Raw genomic sequence first — 22889 nt, forward strand, 5'->3', positions numbered from 1 at the left:
ATTCTTTCTTAATCGGAGTTGCTGTTATGGGATAACCCTGCTTCAGGGTCTTACCACACATAAAAGTGGCCAGATTTGTATAAAATAATTAAATATATATGTATAAATAAATAAATAAATAAATAGCATATATAGGATATAAAGCCTTATTAAAGATTCTCCTGGAAATCATTTTATAATTTCCATTTTGTGGTATAACCTGTTCTCAGTCAAATTAGAGCTCTTCAGTAAACTAGTAGTAACACAAGTAGCTGCCTCAGACCAAATTACACAAGCCAGGTTCTCAAATCTTAGGCTGATCAGTACATGAAAGAGGAATGCAATAGTAGAATGCTATTATTAAGCAACAGCTGCAGAATACCATGGCATCCAGTACCAGGAACAACAGAGCGGAATTCTCAGCAATGGGAAGAATAAATGTCACATGTTCCAAAGCCTCTCTCTAAAATCCAGAACAAGGAATAAACAATACTTTAAAGTGTTTTTGAATCACAAAATGTTTATAGTGTTCTACCATTTTCTTTAACTGACAGGGAAAAGGCTTTGAATTTTTTAAAGCCATAACCCCCCCCCAAAATACCGTATTAATTTCAATAAATAATTCCTACAATTGAAATACATTTCAATATTTTCCACCTCTCAGGAAGCGGAGTTCCATAATTTAAATATTTTCAATATTAAACTGTAAAAGTCATGAAAGCATGGCATTATACTTGTGCCTTGACTTTACAGATTCCAGAGTCGTTTATGAACGAAACATTTTAAAAATCACTTATCACAGGAGAACTAAAATGAGAGCAGGAAAAAAAAAGTGTGGTTCAGGTTTGATGTACTCAAGGTAAACATGCAATTGTTTGTAATTATATTATCTATGGATTCTGAAAATAAATATTATACAGTATAAGTGGGGACTTTGAGTATAAACTCATTTTAGAAAACTGTTGGTGTACAACAGGTTTATAATCACTTTAGTTAACTATAGGTAATAGTTACTTCAACTGTAGGTTGTAAGTTATTACTTCAAGTCAAAATACAAAAAGTACTGGCTCAATTTGCAACTCCAAAAGTAAAGTCAGTTTTTTCAGCTCCTTGGAAAAAAAGTTAACAAGGCAGATAGTTTAACTATTACATTGTAATGCCTCATATCACATCCAAGTGTTTGAATGTTAACTTTCAAGCTGATTCTTAGTTTTCAAAAAAAAAACCTTCAAAGCTCCCAATGGTGGTGTTCAAAAATGAATGTCATACAGTGAAACTAATCGTTAACAACAAATCTTCAATTTATTTGAAGCAATTCAGTTTCAAAAACTTTAAGTTACAGCAGTCACAGAAAAAAAAAAAACAGGGAATAGTCAGAAACAATAAAAGAATAATTAGGAGTACTGCATTTTTTGTTTGTTTTTAACACTGTCATGGCTTTATTCAAAACACAGTTGCACAAAAGTATTAACTTCAAAGTTTTTTAAGGAGAGTTTGAGGAATTTAACACACTATATACATACTGCCATACAAAGAGCATTAAAATAGGACCAAAAACTTCTACAAAATATAAAACCCCACCCTTACTTATTTGCATGAAAATACCACCCACAAAGCTAAATAAGTCTTACAAAGTTATTTGGAGGCTCTAAGTGTTGTTTTCAAACCAAAGAACTCTAATTCTGATTGTACAGTAAGATGATTGATAAGAAATTCAATATATAGATTTAATTTTTAAATAAGTATTTGATAATCTGGCATTGCAATGAGAATTCTTAGAGACTAAAACAGGGCATTATAATTGTAAAAAAGGAGTAAAATGTTAGCCTTTTGGAAATTCCAATCCCCCCACTAGACTTATCCCAACAGTTTTATTTCAGTCATTTATGCAGCTCTTTTAGTTTATCCACAAATAATTTCATCATTTTTACTTTAAAACCCCAAGTTATACATTTTAAACTAAAAAAGCAGTATTATACTCAGTAATTTAAATGTGTCCCAGTATAGAAGTGTAACATCAATTAATTTGTTGATACTAACTTTTTAAAAACTTACAAATATTCAAAACAAAGGGGAAAATTTTAGATGGCCAAGATTAAAAAAGCAATTGCCTTGAACGTGGAGCCTCCACAACAAAAAAGGGAGAGGTACTTGTCTATTCATTGTATTATATTTAGTAGCCATAAAAGGAAATACACACTCACTTATCCCAAATGTTTTTCCTACTTCTGACAGACATCCACTTGAAAACAAACCTCAATTTTAATATTGATATAGTTTCAAATATTTTTCCAACTGTCCAGTATATTCCAATTAAATGCTATTATCTGGTAATGCTTTAAAACTATAAAGAATAATTAAAGGTTCTACTCAGAATAATTAGAAATACTTCCAGAGTGGTATCTAAATCATTTGGGAAGCTAATCTGACTTGAATTAATTATCAACAGGCAATTGTTCTGACTTTTGAGGAACACTAATGCTGCTTTCAAGAGCCTCCTCTGCTTTTCTTGCTTCATCCTACTAATACAGTCTGTACATCTTGTCAACCAAGAAAGATTTACAGTAAGCAGAGTCTGTTGCATAAAGCTGTATTGATAATAATATTCATATCTCAGAAAATACTCCATTTCTTTCACTTAGCTTGTTTAAAACTGAAGACAAGTCTGAGAAGGCAGTTGAGGTATAAGACAAAGTTGTCCTGGGTATCCAAAAGTTTCCCAACTCTTTTTTTGAGAAGAGGGAAGGGGGTGAAACAAGAAAGGGAGGTGATCATAAAGGGATCACTGAGAGGAAAACGAAGAATGCACACTTAAAAACAGAACAACTGCTGGCATGTCATGATCTTCAGCTTAAAGAAGAAAGGACTCACCTGCATGTCTCTCAACTCAGTATAAGCAATTTTTCCTTCAAAACTAAACTGCTAGTCACCTGGCTTAAAAGGTTTCAGAAGCCTCCACAAAAGCCATGAACTACATTGTTGAATAGAATCTTCACTATTCTACTCCTACCTCTGAAGCTACTCTTGTGACAAAAGCACCCAAATACCCTCAGCTAAAAAAAAAAAAAAAAAAAGTTATTGCCTTCAAACTAAAGATCTCTGGGTCACCTCTAAAAAAACAACCAACCAACTTATCATTCAAGAGACTATTTTCATTTCAGATTCCAGCCAACTGTGATTTCAGTTAATTTATAAATAACTTTAAAACCTTATGAATGAAATGCACCATACTACACCTGTGTAAAAGCGATCATGTTTTAATTATGCTAAAAATGACTAATACAGTGAGCTTTAATTAGAAAAATTAAGATTCTAAATAAATTGCTAGGGAATTTCACAATGGGGTCAATGAAAATTTTTCTCTACATACAATATGATCATTAACATACTAGTTAATCTTATTTGGAATGATAAGGCAAAAATAGTAAAACCACACTTTTCCTATAAAAAGTTACACGTTATCTTCTGTAGGGATAGCTATCATACATGAAGAAACAAAGATGTGATCACTCTATTGCACACCCAGGAACATTAGAGAATCTGGTCTTAGAATGATCTAGTCATCTTCTTCCTCTCCATCATCTTCAGCATCTCGTTTCCTCTTTTCTCCTCGAAGACCTTCTTCTTCTGAAAGAGAAAGGGAAAACTATACAATATTTAACAAGTGAATATTTGTTAAGCCACAAAGTGTTGAATGTATCTAGTGAAAAGTTCATGGCATAAGAAAATTATAGTTAAGTCTCCTCTCTGCATTACTTTCAATTTCAGTACTGAAACAGCCTCAATAGATTTAGAAATCCATGTAAAATGACAGCTTGCTATGCACCCTTGTGGCCAAATCATGAAGTACAGATCAGGAAACTAAGGGCATGACATTAATGGAATTATTAGTGAATTTTTAAATTTATTTTGAAAGACCTAGGTAAAGAGAACCAGAGAGAAAAATCTAAAAAAGACATTATCTGAATTTCAACTGTTCTTCTTAAATAAGGTTTCACCCTCTGCAAAATGAAGGGCCCTAAAAAAATAATAAATTGAGCTCATAGTTTCATTATCTCTTCATTCCTATTTTGAAAATAAATGTTATAAGCTGTTTTTCCCATTTAAATGGAATTAATGAATGCCCAAGAAAATTCCTCCCTAAAAAAGGTTTTATACCTTCAAGGCAAAAATCAAAGTGGTCAGTAATGATTTGAATTATAGACTCATTCTTTAAAATCCATGAATAATAGCTTTAACTTTAACTTTAGGATTTTTAAATGGGGCCTATAACTCACCCTCATCTTCTTCTTCTTCTCCCTCTTCAACATAGTCATCATCATCTTCTTCATCCTTGAAATTCAAATATTCAGTTTGAGAATAGATAAGCTATGACTTGGACTTTTCACTATTTGATAATACATTCCAACAAGAGCAAAAAATTATGGTCATTCTGTGTTCTGACAACCTCTGCCTAACTTATATAGGTCTTTTTTAAAAACCCAACTAAATTTAGTTACTTTATGAAAATAAATTATATCTGAGACCAGCAATATTCAAAAGAACTTTCTGCAACGATGAAAATGTTTTGCATCTGTGCTGTCCAATGCAGTAACCACTAGCCACACGTGGCTACTGAGCATTTGAAATGTGACCAGTGCAAATGAGGAACTGAATTTTAATTTTGTTTTATTTTAGTTAATTTAAATAAACAAATGTTCCCAGTGGCTAATGAACAGAGTACTTTTGACTGTTTCAAAGACAAGTCTTCTGTTTTATAGATTAAGGAAGAAATTACCTGAATCTTAGCCCCTACACAGTTATATGGGTTGAATAAGTCAATCTCTCTGGACTTTTTCCAATCAATGAAAGAAAGTATTCATCTAGAAGGATCTCTAAGTTCCTTCTACATCAAAAAATCTACACATCAAAACAGCAAATGTCAGTAAAAACCACAGTAAAACTTGATCTACAACTCTTGTGGAATGAGTTGTTCTAGACAGCTAAGATTTAAACATAGCCTTGAAACATCATAACCATTTTTCTTCTTTAGCCAATTGGGATAAAATCTCTAAAGTGCACTGCACACTTCTACCATTATATGCTAAACCTAGCAAAACCTCTTTCTTGAGTTCTCATAATCCCCATTTTGATCATGAACACTACACTAATTAGTACATGCCAATTCCCTCAAAGCCTACCAATATATGTAAGGTGCTTTTCTCATTTTTAAAATGACCTTGGCCTCTACTGTATCTTTTCCTAGTTTTTATGCCTTCTCTTTTACTGTCAGTTATTATTCCAATTTTAATCTGCTATGGATTCAGAAAATAGATCAACAAGCTTACCAGAGAACAGAATCTAAAAGAGAAAATAGGTTTAGAATAACAGCTGAACACTCTCCTACAAAGAAAATGTCCTTATACTTCAGCTATCCAGAGACCTTTTACACACTGTCGTGTGCTTAGTTGTGTTCCAAACGGTTGAGTTCTTCTATGTTTGAAAAAAATGGAACCCATCTAGGGTCTTCCCTCCAATCCCACGAAAGTTTACTCCTCCTTAAAACCAGTTTAATTGGCAAATGTCAAGAACCTCTGGGTAGTTAGGAAAAACTTTGATAACCCACCCTTTTCACAGTATCTACAGCCCTATCTGTGTCTAGAAATACAGTACAGAACCTATTTTTCCAGCATTTAGCTTGAACACTAAATTGCGTATTATATTAGAAATTACTCTCATACAGTCAATTCAAACACTAAAGCATTCCAGACCAGAACACCCAAGCTATAAGCAGTACAAGCAATAGATGTGGCAGCAAATAAACTAAGGAATTATAGTAAAAGTCAGGAGAACGTGCAGGCTTACACTAAAGGAAAGAAAAGAAAGGAAGAGAAAAGGGGTAAAGGAGAGAGGGAGAGGAAAAGAATGAGAAAGAAAAGGACATTTTAAACATCTCAAAGCTGCAAAGGAATGATGAGGATATTTAAATACTTACTGTTTTTTTTAAAACCACTCAAAATACTAATCACACTTATTCCATGATAATTTAGAAAACCCAAGTCTAAAAAGCAAATTACTTCTCTGGATTTTGTTTTTAAACAAAACATGATTAATTGATTCATGGTTTTATGCCTTTTTTTTTTAATATCATCTGTTGGATCACCAAGAGACATGCTCTGTAAAGACTACGGTCTTTTCCTAATCAGTGGGAAATAAAATGTTTCCCCATTTGTACTATGAATAATACTAGGACACCAAAATTCCCAATTCTTCTAAAGCCTCCATCCCCATTTTTAATGAAATATACTACAAATACATAAAGTCCTTCTTTATAAATATTAACTCCTTACCTCTGAAGAGCAATTGAAAGAGATAAGACTCAAATAAAAAATAGCTAATCAAGTATCATTTCTATTTCCTTCTAATTTCTTTTTTGAATCTTATATAGTCTCTGAAGCTTCTCTGGCTCCTAGCTGCTAAAAATAAGATTTCATTTTTAAAAATATCCAAATTATCTCATCATGATTGAAAACTTCTGGCCCCTGTTACCAGGTACCACATTGACTTCATGTTGTATGCAATATCTCAGAGATGTTTGCTCTATACTTGACCACGTCGATTTTAGTTAATATTTCCCAATATTCAATGAAATGATTAAATTTGAAACATAAACATTTGCAGTTAGCGCAAGGTCATTTTTAAATTACTTAATACTATTTAGACTTAAAGAGGAATTATTGGCAAAGAAAATAAAAAGTCAACTGCAAAATAACAAGTAAAATAAAAAATTATTTTACTAATTAAAACTTTGAGGAAAATATTCAAGTTGTATGCCGATGTAAATTGAATAGGTTGCCTTTCTCCATGAATACTTAAAATACTTAAAAGTTCTGTTCTTCGTTATTATAAAGCTCCCAACTCACTAAGGCCCCCAAACAAGTTTGTCTCATTTTTTTTTAATTTTTTAAAATTTTGTATAATTTTATTTTGGTGGGAGTGGGGAAGGTAATTAGGTTTATTTATTTTTAGAGAGGGTACTGGGGATTAAACCCAGGACATCATGCATGCTAAGCATCACTCTACCACTTGATATACCCTCCCATAAGTCCCATTTTTTCCTATACTAGTTTCATATTTTAAATGGTATCATATAACTGCTATACATAAAATAGATAAACAACAAGGTCCTACTGTATAGCACAGGGAACTATGCCTTGTAATAGCCAATAATGAAAAAGACTATGAAAAGGAATATATATATATATATATATATATAACTGAATCACCATGCTGTATACCAAAAATTAATATTATAAACTGACTACACTTCAATAAAAAATAAAAATAAAGTAGTATCAGAGAAAAATCATTAATCAGTGATATTGCCTATCTAACCAATGTAGAAGTTATTAGAATAAATAAGACTAACAATTTCTAGTCCAAATAAGATACCTTTTTAATAATATTACTTCAAATTATGAACTATGAAAACAAAACTCAATAATTTAACATTAGGAGAAAATAACTTATCTAAACTCCCAGGGGCTAAAGATCATTTGTTCAAGTCAATTGACATTTCCCATGAACCTACTATGTCCTAGTCAGTGTACTACATACTGAGATACCAAGATGAACAGACTGCCCCTGAAGGAGCTTTCTAGTACAAAGTGGCCAAATAAACAAGTTTTTACAAAAGTGCCTATAAGCAACAGACACCTAATCAAGGTTCAAATGTAATAAAGACTGATTGTCTATGGAAAATTATAGAAAGCTTCAATAATGAGGCAACTCCAGAGTTGAGTGTTTAAAGAGTCACGAGGCATGATCTGAGTGGTAGTTACAAAAGTATGTACATATATAAAATTTCATGGACTTGTACATAAAATCAGTGCACTTTACATGCTTTACTGTATTTATGTTTACCTGAGGAAAAAAGAAAATAAAGTTCATCAGGGGGCATGGGTAGAAAAGCCATTTCAGATAGATTAAACAATGTATATAGAGATAGGCAATTACAGCTTTGCATGATGATTTAATTGGGTATTGAGGGAGATGAAGCTAGAGAAGGAAGCTGAGGCTAGATAATGAAAGGCCTCATATGTCTTGGTGGCAACAGGGAAACAAAGGGTTTCAAGCAGGCTAGTGATACCCCATTTGCATTCAGACTACGCAGGCAAGCACTGTGGAGGACACACCTAAGTGGTGACACTGTTCTCAGAGAGACCATGCAGAAAACTATTAGAAAAACATAAGAAATAATTAGGGGAAAAGAGAGTTTTCCTGGGGGTCTACAACGTGCCAGCAACTAGATACTTTACATACATGATTTTTTTAAATCCTTAAAACAACTATATGAGGTTGGTATAAACTCAGTTTTATAAATGCAGAAACTGAGGCTCAGAAACATCTGTAAAATGTTTCCACCTTACCATGCTGCTGAGGGCAGAATGGATTTGAAAGATATCTGGGAGGTAAAATCAGTAGGTATTTGATCATCTGGATGTAGTTTGAACTGGGGGGGCAGTGGGAAAAAAGGCAGGCAGACACACACAAACAACTCTCAGATTTCTACACAACTTACTTTTTGTACTACTTAACCCTATGCCTAAATAATTAATTTTCAGTGCATGTGAGAAGGTCTATTCACCTGAATTTCTTCTTTCATTAAGTATGAGAGGCCCACCTCCTCTTCTCCCTCTCCTAATTCTGAGCCTGCTTCATCTTCATCCTCATCCTCATCTTCTTCCTCCTCTTCTTCCTCATATCCTTCAGGTGGACCAGCTTCATCTTCCTCTTCATCTTCCTCATCTTCATCTCCATCTTTAAAAATATTTTAAAAGACGAGCAAATGACTGGGCAAATGTTTCTCACTAGTATGCTGATCCTTTTTACCCTGGCCCCTTAAACTTTAAAGTCAATTGGTAGGAAGCATCTCAAGGTGACTTTTTTTTTTTAAGATTTTTCTTTTAGAACATCCACATTTACTACTTGAAAAACATGGTTTCTAAATATTGAAATTTTCCTAATGTATAGATTTTCATCAAAACATTATACGTACTAAAGTTTGTTGTACTTCATGGACACTTCAAAACCTGCCTGTCCATCATTCCATCATTTTATAACATTATTTATCCACCAAATTTCTTCTTACAAGCAAAAAACTTTTCTGTGACAATGAATATGTGTATGTTCATGTATAACTGAAAAATTGTGCTCTACACTGGGATTTCAAAAAACATTGTAAAATGACTACAACTCAATAAAAAAAGTAAAAAAAAAAACAAAAAAAACTTTTCAACCAATAGTAACAGTGTCCCATTACTAACAACAGCTATTCTGTCATCTGATCTATTAGTCGTCCATTTATCTAAAAATATACATACAAATGTTCTAGAGAACAGTTCCATCACATCCTCTCCCCCCAACCCCACCCCCCAAAAAAACCCATATCCATGAGCAGTCACTCACTATTTTCTCCCACAGCCTTGGCAACCATTAATCTATTTTCTGTCTCTATGAATTCGCCTCTTCTGGACATTTCATATAAATGGTGTCATACAATATGTGGCTTTTTGCATCTGGCTTCTTTCACTTAGCAATAAGTTTTCAATGTTCACTCATACTGTAGCATGTATCAGTACTTCCTTTTTATGGCTAAATAATATTCCATTATATGATATAGCACATTTTGTTCCTTCATCAGTTGCTAGACATACGGTTGTTTCTACTTCGTGACTTTTATGGATAATACTGTGATGAATGGGTTTTTTTTTTTAAGTACTATTTTAAAAGTTGCCATTTTTACTGGGTGGTGGTTACACAAGTTTATACAGATATAAAACTTCATGGAGCTTGATATTATAATAATCATTAAACTCCCCAAAGCTATTAGAAATCTGAAAGAATACAGGACTAGAGCTGTGGGTTTTTAAATTTTTCTTGTCTTACTAACATTTTTTTTTCCTACACCTAAATATCCACACCCAATCTAATCTGCTAGCTAGAGTGGAGGCTATAATTGTAACACATTTATAAGCATTAAGAATGATTACCCTCATCATCTTCTTCTTCTGAATCAGGTGCTTCGTTATCCTCCTGGTCAAATCCATCTAAGTATGTGATTTGCTGCAGCAGTTCAAAAATACTTTCTCTATAATCTTCCAGGTTTGTGATCTCACAGTTAAACAAGTCAAGACTCTTCAAATTTTTAAGATTTTGCTGGAAAAGTAAAAAGTTAAAAATTATATTCAAGATTTAAAATATAATGTTACTTTTTAAATTCATGAACCAAAATATACTATGTGATATCAAGTGAATGATTTTTGAATTTTTAGAATATTAGAATGAAGGGTTATTACATCAAGCACAGCCAATTCTCTTAATGAGGCCCAGTACATAAACTCCAGGAAAGTAGGAACTTTGTTTTGTTCGCTGCTTTATCTCTAGCACCTGGCTTAGTGCCTTACTTATAGAAGGCACTCAAAATACTTTGTTGACTGAATTTGTTCATAAATTGGCAACAACAATAACATGGTTTAGTTTAAATCCAAAGTCAAGCTTTTTTTCAACAATTTCAACCTCCTCATAAGCTTTTTTTTTTTTAATCAGAGCAACAATTTTCAGTGTTTCACTTTATCTCCTTTTCTTTCCCTCATACCAGGAAACAAAGGAGCAAATAATGAAATAACTCAAAAGATAATCAAGAAAGGATGGAAAAGGGACAGAATTTAAGAAAATCCTGGAAATCTTATTTTAAAACCAGATAGTCAACTCCTGAAGTTGATAATAAAATAAATTTCTCACTGATATAAAAATTTATCTGAATGTTTTACTCCAAAGGAAAATAAACCAGTATCATCTAGATCACAACATACAAGAAATTCATAAGTTTCAAAAGAGTGAAATAGAAATCAGTAAGATAAGACAAGCAAATCTCAGAAAATTCAACCAAAAAAAGCAAGTCCAGAGACAAACCTTCCCACTTACCAGAGCTTCTACTGTACTGAGATCTTTGATTTTGTTTCCACTCAAGTTGAGGTAGGTAAGATTTGGACACTTCTCTGCCAGGACTTCCAAGCCTCCAGAAATGATATTGTCACTAAGTTCCAACTATATATCCAGCATGGGGAGAAAACAAAGGATGGTGAAGGCTTAGGAAAAATCAAAGATTTTTAAAATATATCAATTTAAAGAAGAAAAACAATTGTAGTTCTCTCCGGCCTCAAGAGATTGTCACAAGTCTTTAATTTCCAATCTCCCACCTACAACCACCAAATAATATATTAAAACCTATATATAATAGGCTTCCAACCCAGGTTTGGTTCCAGTTGTATAAGAGTTGGATTTTTTGTTTTAGAGAAAAACACTTGGTAGAAGTTAAATCTAAATTCATGCCCAAAAGCAATTTCATTATTAAATTTAAATTTCTAAAAGCAGTATTACAGCTGATTTCAAAATTCTATATAACCCTTCTTCTTACCTCTAGAAACTTAGAACCTTCTAATTAAAAGGCAGAATGATCATTTCATTTGGCAAAAAACTGTACAGAATAGACTCCAGCATCGAAATCTTGATGCTTTCATGCCTAATGCCAACTTACCTTCCGAAGTTTATTTAAGCTGGGCAGCCGTGCCAGTGAACTTAGTTCCACATTAGCCATACTCAGAAACTCTAGTTTTTTAAAGGTATCATTCAGGCCCTCAATTTCCCCATTGACACAAAGGCAATTATCAAGGACTAACTCTGTCACCTATAAGAGAGAACATGAATGATTCTTTAGTTTGTAGTCTGTTTAGTAGAAGACTTGGGTCCTGACATTCTGGAAATATGAATATTAAAACCACCAATCCCCTTACATAGATCCTTTTCATTCACACATACACATACACCAAAAAATGAAATACAGTCTCAAGTCATCATAAGTTAACCTTCAAATTTAAATCTGGGCTAAGAAGTTCAATGCCTGCTTCAAATCACCAATAAAAAATTAAAATTGCATAAAAAATAAAACTTTGAAAAAGGTCTCACGTGAAACTTGTTTCTGACCTTCATGAAAACGACTCTTAACATCAGGGTATGCGTTTATGCAGTGACAGGATCCCTGGGCTACTGAGAAAGGATTTAAGTGAGCTGCCCTAAAACGGCCGGAGAAAAAAGGAAACTGTTCTATTCACTTTTTCAGTTTAAACCCCATTATCTTCGGTTGATAAGTATCACTATAACTCAGAAATACCTTGTTACCCTTCTGAAGAAATGTTAGAAAGCTTCTAAGACAGCCCAGCTTTCGGATGTTATTTGTTCTGATATGAAGGCCAAACAATATCACCCTCAGAACAATACATCCTTGACAAAATGTTATTTTTCCCCGCCATGCTAGTAGCATTTTTGTGACTACTCCCCATTCTTGGGGGGTGGGGCATGCTGGATCCTCTGTTAGGTCACAGTTGTAGAACAAAACTTTCTGGTAAGGGCCTAAATGGACTTAATCTGAAGGAGGAGGCAGGAAACCCTGGCTCTCCATTCCCAATGCAAAAATATCAGGTATTCTGAGTACTAAAAATTAGCGACAAGGAATGCCACCTTCTCTATTGTAATATGACTTTGACATAATTATTTCAGGAAGCAGAAAGGGCATCATAATCTTTTGAGAGATGAGGAAGCCAAGGCTCAGAGGGTAAGAATGACTGCCTAGGGTCACAAAGTGTATGGCAGAGCTGTGCCTCCCCTCTAAGTCTTCGGACTCCTAGTCTAGCTGAGTGGAGGAGAGAGGGCCACTAGACTTGGTGTCAAAAAATCAGTTCTTCCACTTGAGTAACTTCACTGCCCTGAGACTCCGTTTGCTAACTTGGATTCTAGAACAATACAATCCACCTTACAAGCTAGTCGGAGGGAGGTAAGTAAATAATAAACATGAGAAGTGCTTTGTAAACTGTAAAGGGCTATACAAATACAAGAGACCGTTATTACACCACAGGGGAAGGAGAGGCTGCAAAAAGGCAACATCCGGCACCCCCCCAAAACTGGCAAGGAAATTACTACGGATAAGACAGGTTAAAAACTGGAGGGGTGGGGATCCACTTTTTCAACCCAAGACATAAAAGAGCATTCGAAATATGTGCTTCTGCGACGCAGCTTTTTAAGCTTGATTTTGTTTGTTTTTTCCTAAAGCCCCTAAAGAGTAGGCCCTAGGAAACTTCAGGTTATCTCGGGTGATAGCAAGTTGACTGTTTCCTCCTCCCTGCCTCCTACCAATTCAGGGAAACAGAGACTTTTTTAGAAGTACATAAAGATCTTGGATTTCCACTCTTTACGCCGTCACAGCCCATCGGACAGACCCTACTCATCCTCCATGCTGGTATGCACAAGCACCACCTCCCCCTCGCTGAAAAAATTACATCTCTCATATTGCGATTCTAGGCTTTATTTCAGAGGTCGCAAATAGCAAGACTCTGGACGTTTTCCTCTGCGACCAAAAGTGCGAGGTTCCTCGCTGGCCCTGGGCCCCGCTCTCGAGACCTGCCGCTCCGACCGACGGGAAACCCCACGAGAGGCGGGGACTCCCCAAGGAAAAAGGGGTCGCCTCCCAGCCCGCGTTCCCCTAGGGCCTCCGCCCGGGGCAGGGAGGGCTGGGTGAAGCGGAGGAGGCGCCCTCGAAAAGGAGGCGGAAACGCCTCCCGCCCGACCCCCGAAAAGTTGACCAGGACCCCGCCTCACGTGGCCCCTCCCAACCCCGTCTCTTTAACTAAGGCGACAGCAGCGAGAGCGCATCATTTGGTTTCGCCGAACCCATCTTTAAAACACAAAACTTCTACGACCCATTTGTTGAGTTTTGTGAAGCCATCTCCAGGGATCAAATTCGGAGTTGCGGCCACCACGACACGACACACTGAATTTCGTCACACCGTGGGGGGGACGAAAGGGAGCACGCCTCGTGTCCCCTCCCCACCTCCGGTCACTACAGCGAGTCCTAAAACTTCCCCGCGACCGGAGAACCGGCGGCTGACCCAGATTCCGCCCGGCGGCTGTCGGCGCGCGCCGCTTCCCCGGGGGAGTGGGCGCCGCCGGCAGCAGGCCGTCCGGATTCCGCGAGCGACCCCAACCCGCGCCCGGCGCGACGTCGTCGAACACCCGGGGGCCTGGAGGCCGGGGGCGCCCTCCCCACCAAAAGAAGAGTTGGCAGCACCGCAGAAAAGTTGGACTAACTTCTCAGGCAACGATGGCTGCAACAGAAGCGAGTGGGTCTTGGGGGGTCGCGCCCACGCCGCCGGCCCCAAGGAGCAGGAACGTGGGGAGTTAAGCGGCAGAGAGGCCCGCAACACCCCGCTTCCCGCCCCCAAGAGGCCGGGATGCCTGACTGCAAGAGAGGGGAAAGGGGCTAAGCCCCCATACACACACAAAAACGCCCCTAGAAACTTAAACCCTTCGCCATTTTAAGTAAAAGATTTTAATGATTTAAAACTTAAAATTAAATATTTTCCCCCAGCCCTAACCCCAGGTGGGAGTTAATTCACTACCCCTCCCCACACACCCACCCAGACCCCCAGAAACCCGATCCTCCGAATACAGGGCTGGTGGGGAAGGGGAGGGGGCTGAGTCATCTCACCTCCTCCGGGGCTCTGTCCCTTAACTCCAGGTTAATCCTCTTCTTCATCTCCATGTCCTCCTCCTGCTCTTCTGCTGCTACTCTCCTCCTTTACCCTTTCCTGCCTTTCCCACTACCCCCAACCCTAAAATTTTAGAAGATTTGGAAATGAATGAAAAGAAACGCAAATATTAACGCCCACCACCACCAGATAGGTTGTGGGGGAGAAAGAAGAGAATAACAAATGGAGTCCAAGGAGTTGGGACTCTAACTCGGCTGCCCCTACCTCCTTGTCCACACACTCGCGCGCGCACTCACACGCACACACATACACACACCCGCAGTTCCTTCCCCTTCAATGGCTGCTCGGAGACTGAGCCTCCATGACACGGCACCGCCAACCCCCTGGCCTACACTCCACCCACCTCCCGAACATATTGGTTGATTCTTCAGCATCTCTCTATCCTATTGGGCTACATAAATGTCTATCAGTCTTCAGGGTGGACCTGATCCAGAAATGCTGTGTCTATTGGCTATGACCAAGCGCGCAGTTAACTCCGATAGGTCCAGGAAGGTGTTCGTCCCGGGGAAATGATTTTGAATCCCAATAGCCCCCCTCCTTTTCTTTGTGTAATTGGCGCGCTTTCCCTAGGCAATCGGACGGTTTTGAAGCCTGTTGGATTTGTTTTTGTTTTGTTTTTGTTTTTGTTTTTGTTTTGTCCGTTTTAAATGCTAAAAGAAGGCATACAGCACCCTTCTTACATGCCGAAGTTGTGAGACAGATAATTCAGCACACGGCATCCAATGGCTCTTGACAGTTTTAAGGCACAGCTCCTGCTTTGCAACCGAGGTGCACAGCAATGTGCACATCACATAAAAAGCATGCCTTTGTGACACTGTTCTGCTAAAGAGAGGCTTCTGGTGCAGAACCAAAGCAGATGTAACGGTGGTATTTTAACATCCATCATGAAGGACTGAATGATTTGAAAGCAGCTTGATGAAGTATGATAAGCTAGGCACCTTTAAATAAAACTACCCTGAAGGAATTGTTACTGAAGTAATTGTTGCTGCAATAAACACTAAAGCCTTGAAGGAAAAACAGTGCTGGCCTAATGAAAATCAGACATCAATGCGCATAGAAATGGTACTGCAAAGCCTCTCCTTTTTAAAATCCCTTTGGTTGGTTTCCATGGAAATCTGTAGTTTAAATGCTCGTTTAAAAGTCTGTCAATGTGAAATATAAAAGTGGGATAAGAATGATTTTTTAAAATTTCGTCTTGAGAGTCTAGCTTTTCTTAGTTCTTGCTTAAATTCTGTCCTTTTCATTAACTTATGCCTTTCTCAGGATAAATACCAAAGAAATTCCAGATGATTTGGGGAAGGAATTGGCTGAATTAGTCCAACCTTTCCCAGAGCTGAGTATTTATTTGCTATTTTTCCAGTTTCTCAGGTTAGAGACTTTAGGATTTCTGAACATTCCACCATCACTGCCTCTCCTACCATACAGATAAACGCAGCTCCTCAGATAGGCTTATGTTTAAATTGTAAATATTTGTCAATGGACATTTAGGTTGTTTCCATGTCTTGGCTATTATAAATAGTGCTGCTATGAAAATTGGGGTTCATGTATCATTTTGAATTAAGGATCCCTCTGGATATACGCCAGGAGTGGGATTGCTGGATCATATGGTAAGTCAATGCCTGGATAAAGAATTTGTAGTATATTTATACAATGGAGTACTACTCAACCATAAAAAAGAATAAAATAATGCCATTTGCAGCAACATGGATGGATCTGGAGATTGTCATTCTAAGGGAAATAAGCCAGAAAAAGAAAGAAAAATACCATATGATAACACTTATATGTGGAATCTTAAAAAAAAAAAAAAAGACAAATGAACTTATTTACAAAACAGAAACAGACTTACAGACATAGAAAACAAACTTATGGTTACCAGAGGGGAGAAAGAAGTAGGAAAGGATAAATGGGGAGTTCGAGGTTTGCAGGTACGAAATAATACCTATATATAATAGATAAACAAGCTTATACTCTATAGCACAGGGAAATATATTCAATATCTTGTAGTAACTTAGAGTGAAAAAGAATATGAAAATGAATATGTGTATGTTCATGTATGACTGAAGCATTATGCTGTACACCAGAAATTGACACAACATTGTAAACTGAGTGTACTTCAATTTTAAAAATATATACAAAAAATGTAAATATTTGGTATTTGGCAAGTTAAATACTTTGAAGGAAAATAAAATAGTGGTTGTCTTTTCCTTGCCAAATGTTTCCCTTGAATTCCCTGAAAATGAAATTTTGTGAAGATGAAAACAAAGGGGGAGAGCTTTGGGTATAAAATGACATTGGAGGAGGGGGTATATGGAGTTAGTCAAATTTGTTTGTTTGTTTGTTTTAATGCAGGCCAAAGGAAGCCAGGATGACATAAAACTGAACAAAAATGAACTGAGGAACAGTTCAAGGAAGAATTTAAAGAAACAGGAGAAGGGGGAAAAAAGGCTACAAAGAATCCTGGAATTACCAGCTTGGGAAGAATGCCTGTGTCCTGACCCCATCGGCCATTGCAAAGTCTGGAACTCTGGAATGGAATCCCAAAGAGAGTTCAGGGAAGGAGATTCATATTTGGGAGTTATCCATTTACAAGTGATAGTTGAGCACATGAGAAAAAAATAAGATGTCCACAGAGAATGTATATAAGGAGACTATCAGGCAAAGAAGAGCAAAACATGGTTATGGGGAGAAAGAGGAATTGCCTACCAAGGTTGTCCAAAAAATTGAGGAGTAGTAGGAATTAAGGAGGTGAATTTGAGGGGGAAAAAATGTGTGGAAGCCAAAGAGTTTCAATGAAGAGATGATTATTGGGGTTAAATGATAAGGCTTTTGTATCAGAGCACAGTAAAGAGAATGGGAGAGTAGGCTGGAAATACTGAACGTGATGAGCCAGATTGGAGGATGTAGCTTAGTATGAGAATCAGTGGGCTGCTTCTTCCTTACTTCGGAGGTTTTCCTTCTTGCAAAAAGAGCTCCGTTAGTGTTAATGGGGCCTCTCCTAGCCCTTTGTTCATCCACCCTAAGTGGCATGTTCCATGTTGCTCCATCCTCCATGCTCCTGGGAGAGGGAGCCTGTTTGTCAAAACACACGTTCTGCTGTGCTCCTCCACACTGACGTCTGCCCCAGTCCTGGCTGCCTGATTCTGAGGTGCAATCAGCAGGCCCATTGACTCTCACACTAAGCTGCGTCCTCCAGTCTGGCCTCTAATAGTAATAAAGGGGAGATATTGATCTCCAAGTTTACTTTTTGCTTTATTTCTACACTTGTTGGACTCCTGCACAAAGAAGAAGTGCTATTATTGGGATCCCCCTCAGAGATCCCATTAGACTAGAGGTAATTGTCTTAGCAGAGGAGAAAGTTGAAACCTAACTGCCTGCAGGAGATTGACAGACAGCCCGATTTACACTGTAGAACTCCACAAAGCTGCTGAATTTGGAAGCACTAAGAACCCTTGAAGATGAGGATGAGGGTAGAGCTAAAACAGAAGAAATAGTAAAGGTCATATTAAAAGCAACTAAATCCTCTTCCCAATGCTGGCCCACAGAGATCAAAATAAAGTACTCTAAACTCGGAGGCAGAAGGCATAACTAAGGCCAAGTTAGATGTAATGAAAACTGAGAGAAAAATGAAAAATTTGTATTTTAGTGAGAACTTTCCCCAACAAACCAACCCCTTCCTCTCCTCCACTCGTCTTATAATTGGATGTAACTTCAGGTAAAAGGTTGGAAGTTTCCTCTCTGGAGAAACTGACCAGTCTAAGACAGAAGTCCAGAGATACTGACAAACTGGTAGGAAATGGCCAGATATCTGTTCTGTCCCCTCACCATGCAATCTACCAGTCAACAAGCTTCCATACATAATTACACACACCTTTTAAGTGTCTCACTCTTAAATGTGAATCCATAGGTAAGAATCACCAAGTATTTAGAAAAGCTTTTTCACATAAAAGAAGAGCAAAAAAATAAACAAACTGGAAAAAATGAACCCAGAAGAAACAGACAGGGCTGGAAGCAGAAGAAAACAATTTTATGAAGCCTAAGTTAAGGGGTGGGTATGGCTCCGTGGTAGAGCATATGCACGAGGTCCTGGGTTCAATCCCCTGTACCTCCATTAAAAAAAAAAGTTAAAAAAGAAAGCCTAAGTTAATATCATAAAAGATGATATATTCATGAAAATAAAAGAAAATGCAATAAGAACATTCTCAGAAGAGCTTATGAAAATTAAAAATATGAATGCAGAACATAATAATTCAATAGAAAGGGTAAAAGATAAAGTCGAGGAAATCTCCCTGAAAGTAGAACAAAAAGCAAAGAGATGGAAAACAGAAGAAAAAAGTCAAGAGTATTAGAGATCAGTCCAGAAGATTCAACATACAATTAACAGGAGTTTCAGAGAATGAAAATATATAAAACAAAATTATTAAAGAAATCACATGAGAAAATGTCCCAGAGCTGAAGGATATAAACTTCTAGACAAACAAGCCTACTCAGTATCCTTCTAAGAAATAAAAAAGACCTACACCAAGATACATTGTCATAAAATTACAGGAGACTTAGAACAAAGGAAAGATACTTAAAAGCTTCCAGGGAGAGAGAAGCCGGTCTAATTTACAACTGGAGGATGGAGGGCTCCAAGACGAATATTCCTTTTAAAAGTGTTATGACAGATTACCTTGTATCTTTGAACACAATGAAAGAGGAATTACATTTTCAACAGTGAGATTAGAGATGAATAAGCAATTATAAAACCAAAGCAAAAAGAAAAAAATTATCATTATCAGTTCAAGGGAAGATTAAAAGTTGTATGAGAAAGGAAATATAATACACTGCTTGGCTCAGCTATAAGTATTAATGACTTAAATGCTGAATGCTGATTTAACTAAAATTGTGATGTAATCATTATATCAGGAGGATAGAGTTAAAAAAATGTGTTAGGGAGGGAGTGTTGTGTAAAAAAGGTAAATCCTTATCTTTTATAGTTGGAAGTTAGTAGATAATAATATCTAAAACTGAAAAATCAAGAAATAGCAGTATAAACATATTTTTGGAAGTTTGGGCTTATAGACTGGAAGAAATAGTTTAAAATTTGCAGTGACTGTCTTTAGTAAATAGAATCAGATGTGGGGAAATAGTGCTTTATTTTGAATTTTATTGATCTATTTGACTTTTAAAATTATGTACATTACTACTTTGATAAGAATAAAAATTAAATTTAAAAATAATATGAGGGAGCTAACAACCGACTTGTGGACCTTCTAGAAACACAACAAAACATATTGAGTGAATCAGCTGTCTTCAGACTGATACCTGCTTTTCTTATTCTGTAGTAGAAGCTAAGAATATAGGCATATTTGCTGTATAGAAGTTTGGGGTGCCAAATCCATACTTACAGTTACAAGACAGAGAACTTTTTCAATGCACAATGCCTATAGGCAATATTGGTATACTCTTCTGCATGTGTTTCAAAAAGTATGTTCCTCTGTTTCTTTATTTTTAAATACAATTAGATTTTTGCCAAGGCTATGTTTGTATTTCTATCTAACTTTAGTTCAATCAAGCCAATGGCTTCCACAAAGTACTAAAAGTAAAGTCTTAGTAATCAAAGAGTTGAATGCAATCATGCTGAAATATATTAAAATTTATTAGAAGCTGGGTGGCTGGTGCAACGTGGTCTGTTTAATTGAGGTCTTCTCCTGCTTGATTATTTAAGCTATTTTGACAAGCAGTATTTTTTCATTACCATAAATTGTTTTAGTATTGTGATTTCTTATAAAATAATGGGTTTACTTTCAACATGTGTATTTGAAGAGCTTGCTACACTCACTAATGTAGACTTTACTCATTTTTAAACCAAAATTTCCTTCAAAAGAACGTATCTCTCACTTTATACTAAAAGTACATGTGAAGATAGGGTTCAGAAATTTATGGCAATGTAGTTTGGTGCAGCCATTGTGAAACAATTTGGAGATTCCTCAAAAAGCTAAAAATAGACTTACCATATGATCCAGCAATCCCACTCCTAGGCATATTTCCAGAGAGAACTCTAATTCAAAAAGATACATGTACCCCAATCTTCATAGCAGCACTATACACAATAGCCAAGACGTGGAAACAACCTAAATGTCCATCAACAGATGACTGGATAAAGAAGCTGCAGTATATTTATACTATGGAATACTACTTGGCCATAAAAAAGAATAAAATAAGCCATTTGCAGCAACATGGATGGACCTGGAGATCATCATTTTAAGTGAAGGAAGCCAGAAAGAGAAAGAAAAATATCATATGATATCACTCATATGTGAAATCTAAAAAAAGAAAAGAGGAAAAAAAAGAAGAAAAGAGAAGACACTAATGAATTTATCTACACAACAGAAACAGACTCACAGACTTATAATAAACAAACTTATGGTTATCAGGGGAATAAGGGTAGAAGGGGATAAATTGAGAGTTTGAAATTTGCAAAAACTACTATATATAAAATAGATTAAAAAAATCTTCTGTATAGCACAGGGAACTATATTCAATAACTTGTAGTAAGCTATAATGAAAAAGAACATGAAAATGAATATATATATATGACCAAAACATTATGCTTTATGTCATAAATTGACACATTGTAACTGCCTATACTTCAATGAAAAAAAAAAAAGAAATTTAACCACGATACAGGTAATTTTACTTCTGTGTGATAGCTGGAAGGTCACAGGGAGAGAAAAATGCTAAATTTTTACCTAGTTGGGGAACACCAGTTATAGGGTCCTTTGCTTATCTCTCCAAAGAAAGAAGAGAGTGACAACTTGTGTGTAAACTATTGGAGGAGCCTTTAACCTTTAAAGAAGGCAATATGGCAGTAAATAAAGCAAAACCCTTACAAGTACACACCTCAAATTAAAACCAAAATGCAATATCACTACACACCAGTTGGAATGGCTACTTTTTTTTAAGTGACAATGTCAAGTGCTGGAGCAACTGGAGTGCTCATACGTTGCTGGTGGGAATGAAACAGTGCAACCACTGAGAAGAACAGTTTGGCAGTTTTCACAAAGTTAAACATACACTTACCACACAATCCAGCACTAGGTATTTACTCAAGAAGAATAAAAATGAATTGAATGTTTATACTGGTTTTATTCACGGTTGCTGAAAACTAAAAACATCCCACACGTTCTTTAATTGGTGAATGGATAAACCATGTACAACTACATAATAGAAAAACTCAGCAATAAAATGTAGCAAATTCCTGATATGCAACAACATAAATGAATGGTAAATGAAAGAAGCCAGATTCAAAAGACTACATGCTGTATAATTTAATGCATAAGACATTCTGGGAAAGACAAAATTATAGGAGCAGAAACAGATCAGGAATTATGTGGGGTGGGGTGATCAATTGTTCTATGTCTTGATTATGATGGTGGTTACAGGACTGTACACATTTGTCAAAACTCAGTACTCTACACAGAAGTGGGTAAACGTTACTGTATGTAAATTACACCTCCATAAACCTGACTTTAACAAAAGGAATGAGTCTGAAGTTTTTCATAATAGAGTTTTTTTAAGTATATACCCTCTTGCAATTCTACTTCTAGAAAACAGTTGGACAACTGTGTAAATATACATGAACAAAAATTCTAATTGAAATATTGTTTGTCACAGGTAAATATCTACCAGTCCAAAGGTAGAGAACTGGTTAAATACATTAGGTTTCTTCTCTATAACACTATGCAGTTTAAGTTGCTGATAGGGATATATATTTATTGACACAGAAGAATGTTCACAAATAGTGTCAAGAAAAAAGTTATAGGTCAATTATATATATAGTTTGGCCCTATTTTTGTAAAAAATACAATATTTTTACACACAAAATATATGTATTTAGATACAGCTTCATAGAAAAAAGTTTGTAAGATATCAGAATGGTAACAGTTATTATCTCTAATTGGAAGAATTTTGAGTGATGTTATTTTTATTTCTTTTTTGCTTTTTTATATCTCTTATTCCCCTAAACTAATCAGGTATTACTTGTAAAATTAAAAAATAATAATTAAGAGGAAAAGTGACAAGCCATTGCTAAGATCTGATGTTCTCTACCATTCCAGAGCCAACTCCAGTATTTCCTTTTTAATTTTTAAAAAAGGAGCAAAAAAGTCAATTTTTCCCAGTGTGCATGGATTTGCAACCAGCCTGCAACAAGGCTTCTTAAATAAAATATGTGTAACATGAAATAATAAGCATATTTGATAGTAGAAAATGGGGAGAATGCAGGAT

At 36.2% G+C, this 22889-nt stretch overlaps 1 protein-coding gene across 1 annotated transcript; it reads right to left on the reverse strand.

Annotated features, from left to right (window-relative positions):
- Positions 1–1262: 1262 nt before the first annotated feature.
- Positions 1263–14929, reverse strand: ANP32E (acidic nuclear phosphoprotein 32 family member E). Its single transcript, XM_010996706.3, has 7 exons — positions 14561–14929; positions 11558–11707; positions 10945–11067; positions 10011–10176; positions 8606–8778; positions 4257–4311; positions 1263–3606 (listed from the first exon to the last, which is right to left on the reverse strand). Exons 1-7 carry the CDS (start codon positions 14612–14614, stop codon positions 3536–3538), a joined length of 792 nt encoding a protein of 263 aa, XP_010995008.1. The 5' UTR covers positions 14615–14929; the 3' UTR covers positions 1263–3535.
- Between the last annotated feature and the right edge of the window lie 7960 nt (positions 14930–22889).

The sequence above is a fragment of the Camelus dromedarius genome, chromosome 23, assembly GCF_036321535.1.
Source record: "Camelus dromedarius isolate mCamDro1 chromosome 23, mCamDro1.pat, whole genome shotgun sequence".
Classification (NCBI taxonomy): domain Eukaryota; kingdom Metazoa; phylum Chordata; class Mammalia; order Artiodactyla; family Camelidae; genus Camelus; species Camelus dromedarius.

Excerpts from the sequence above, each read along its gene's own strand:
- ANP32E (XM_010996706.3), bottom strand. The coding sequence starts at position 14,614 with ATGGAGATGAAGAAGAGGATTAACCTGGAGTTAAGGGACAGAGCCCCG. Across the intron at positions 11,068-11,557 it reads GCTTAAATAAACTTCGGAAG|TTGGAACTTAGTGACAATAT; the intron begins GTAAGTTGGCAT and ends CTGGATATATAG. Across the intron at positions 3,607-4,256 it reads AGAAGAAGAAGAAGATGAGG|AAGAAGAAGGTCTTCGAGGA; the intron begins GTGAGTTATAGG and ends TTTCTCTTTCAG.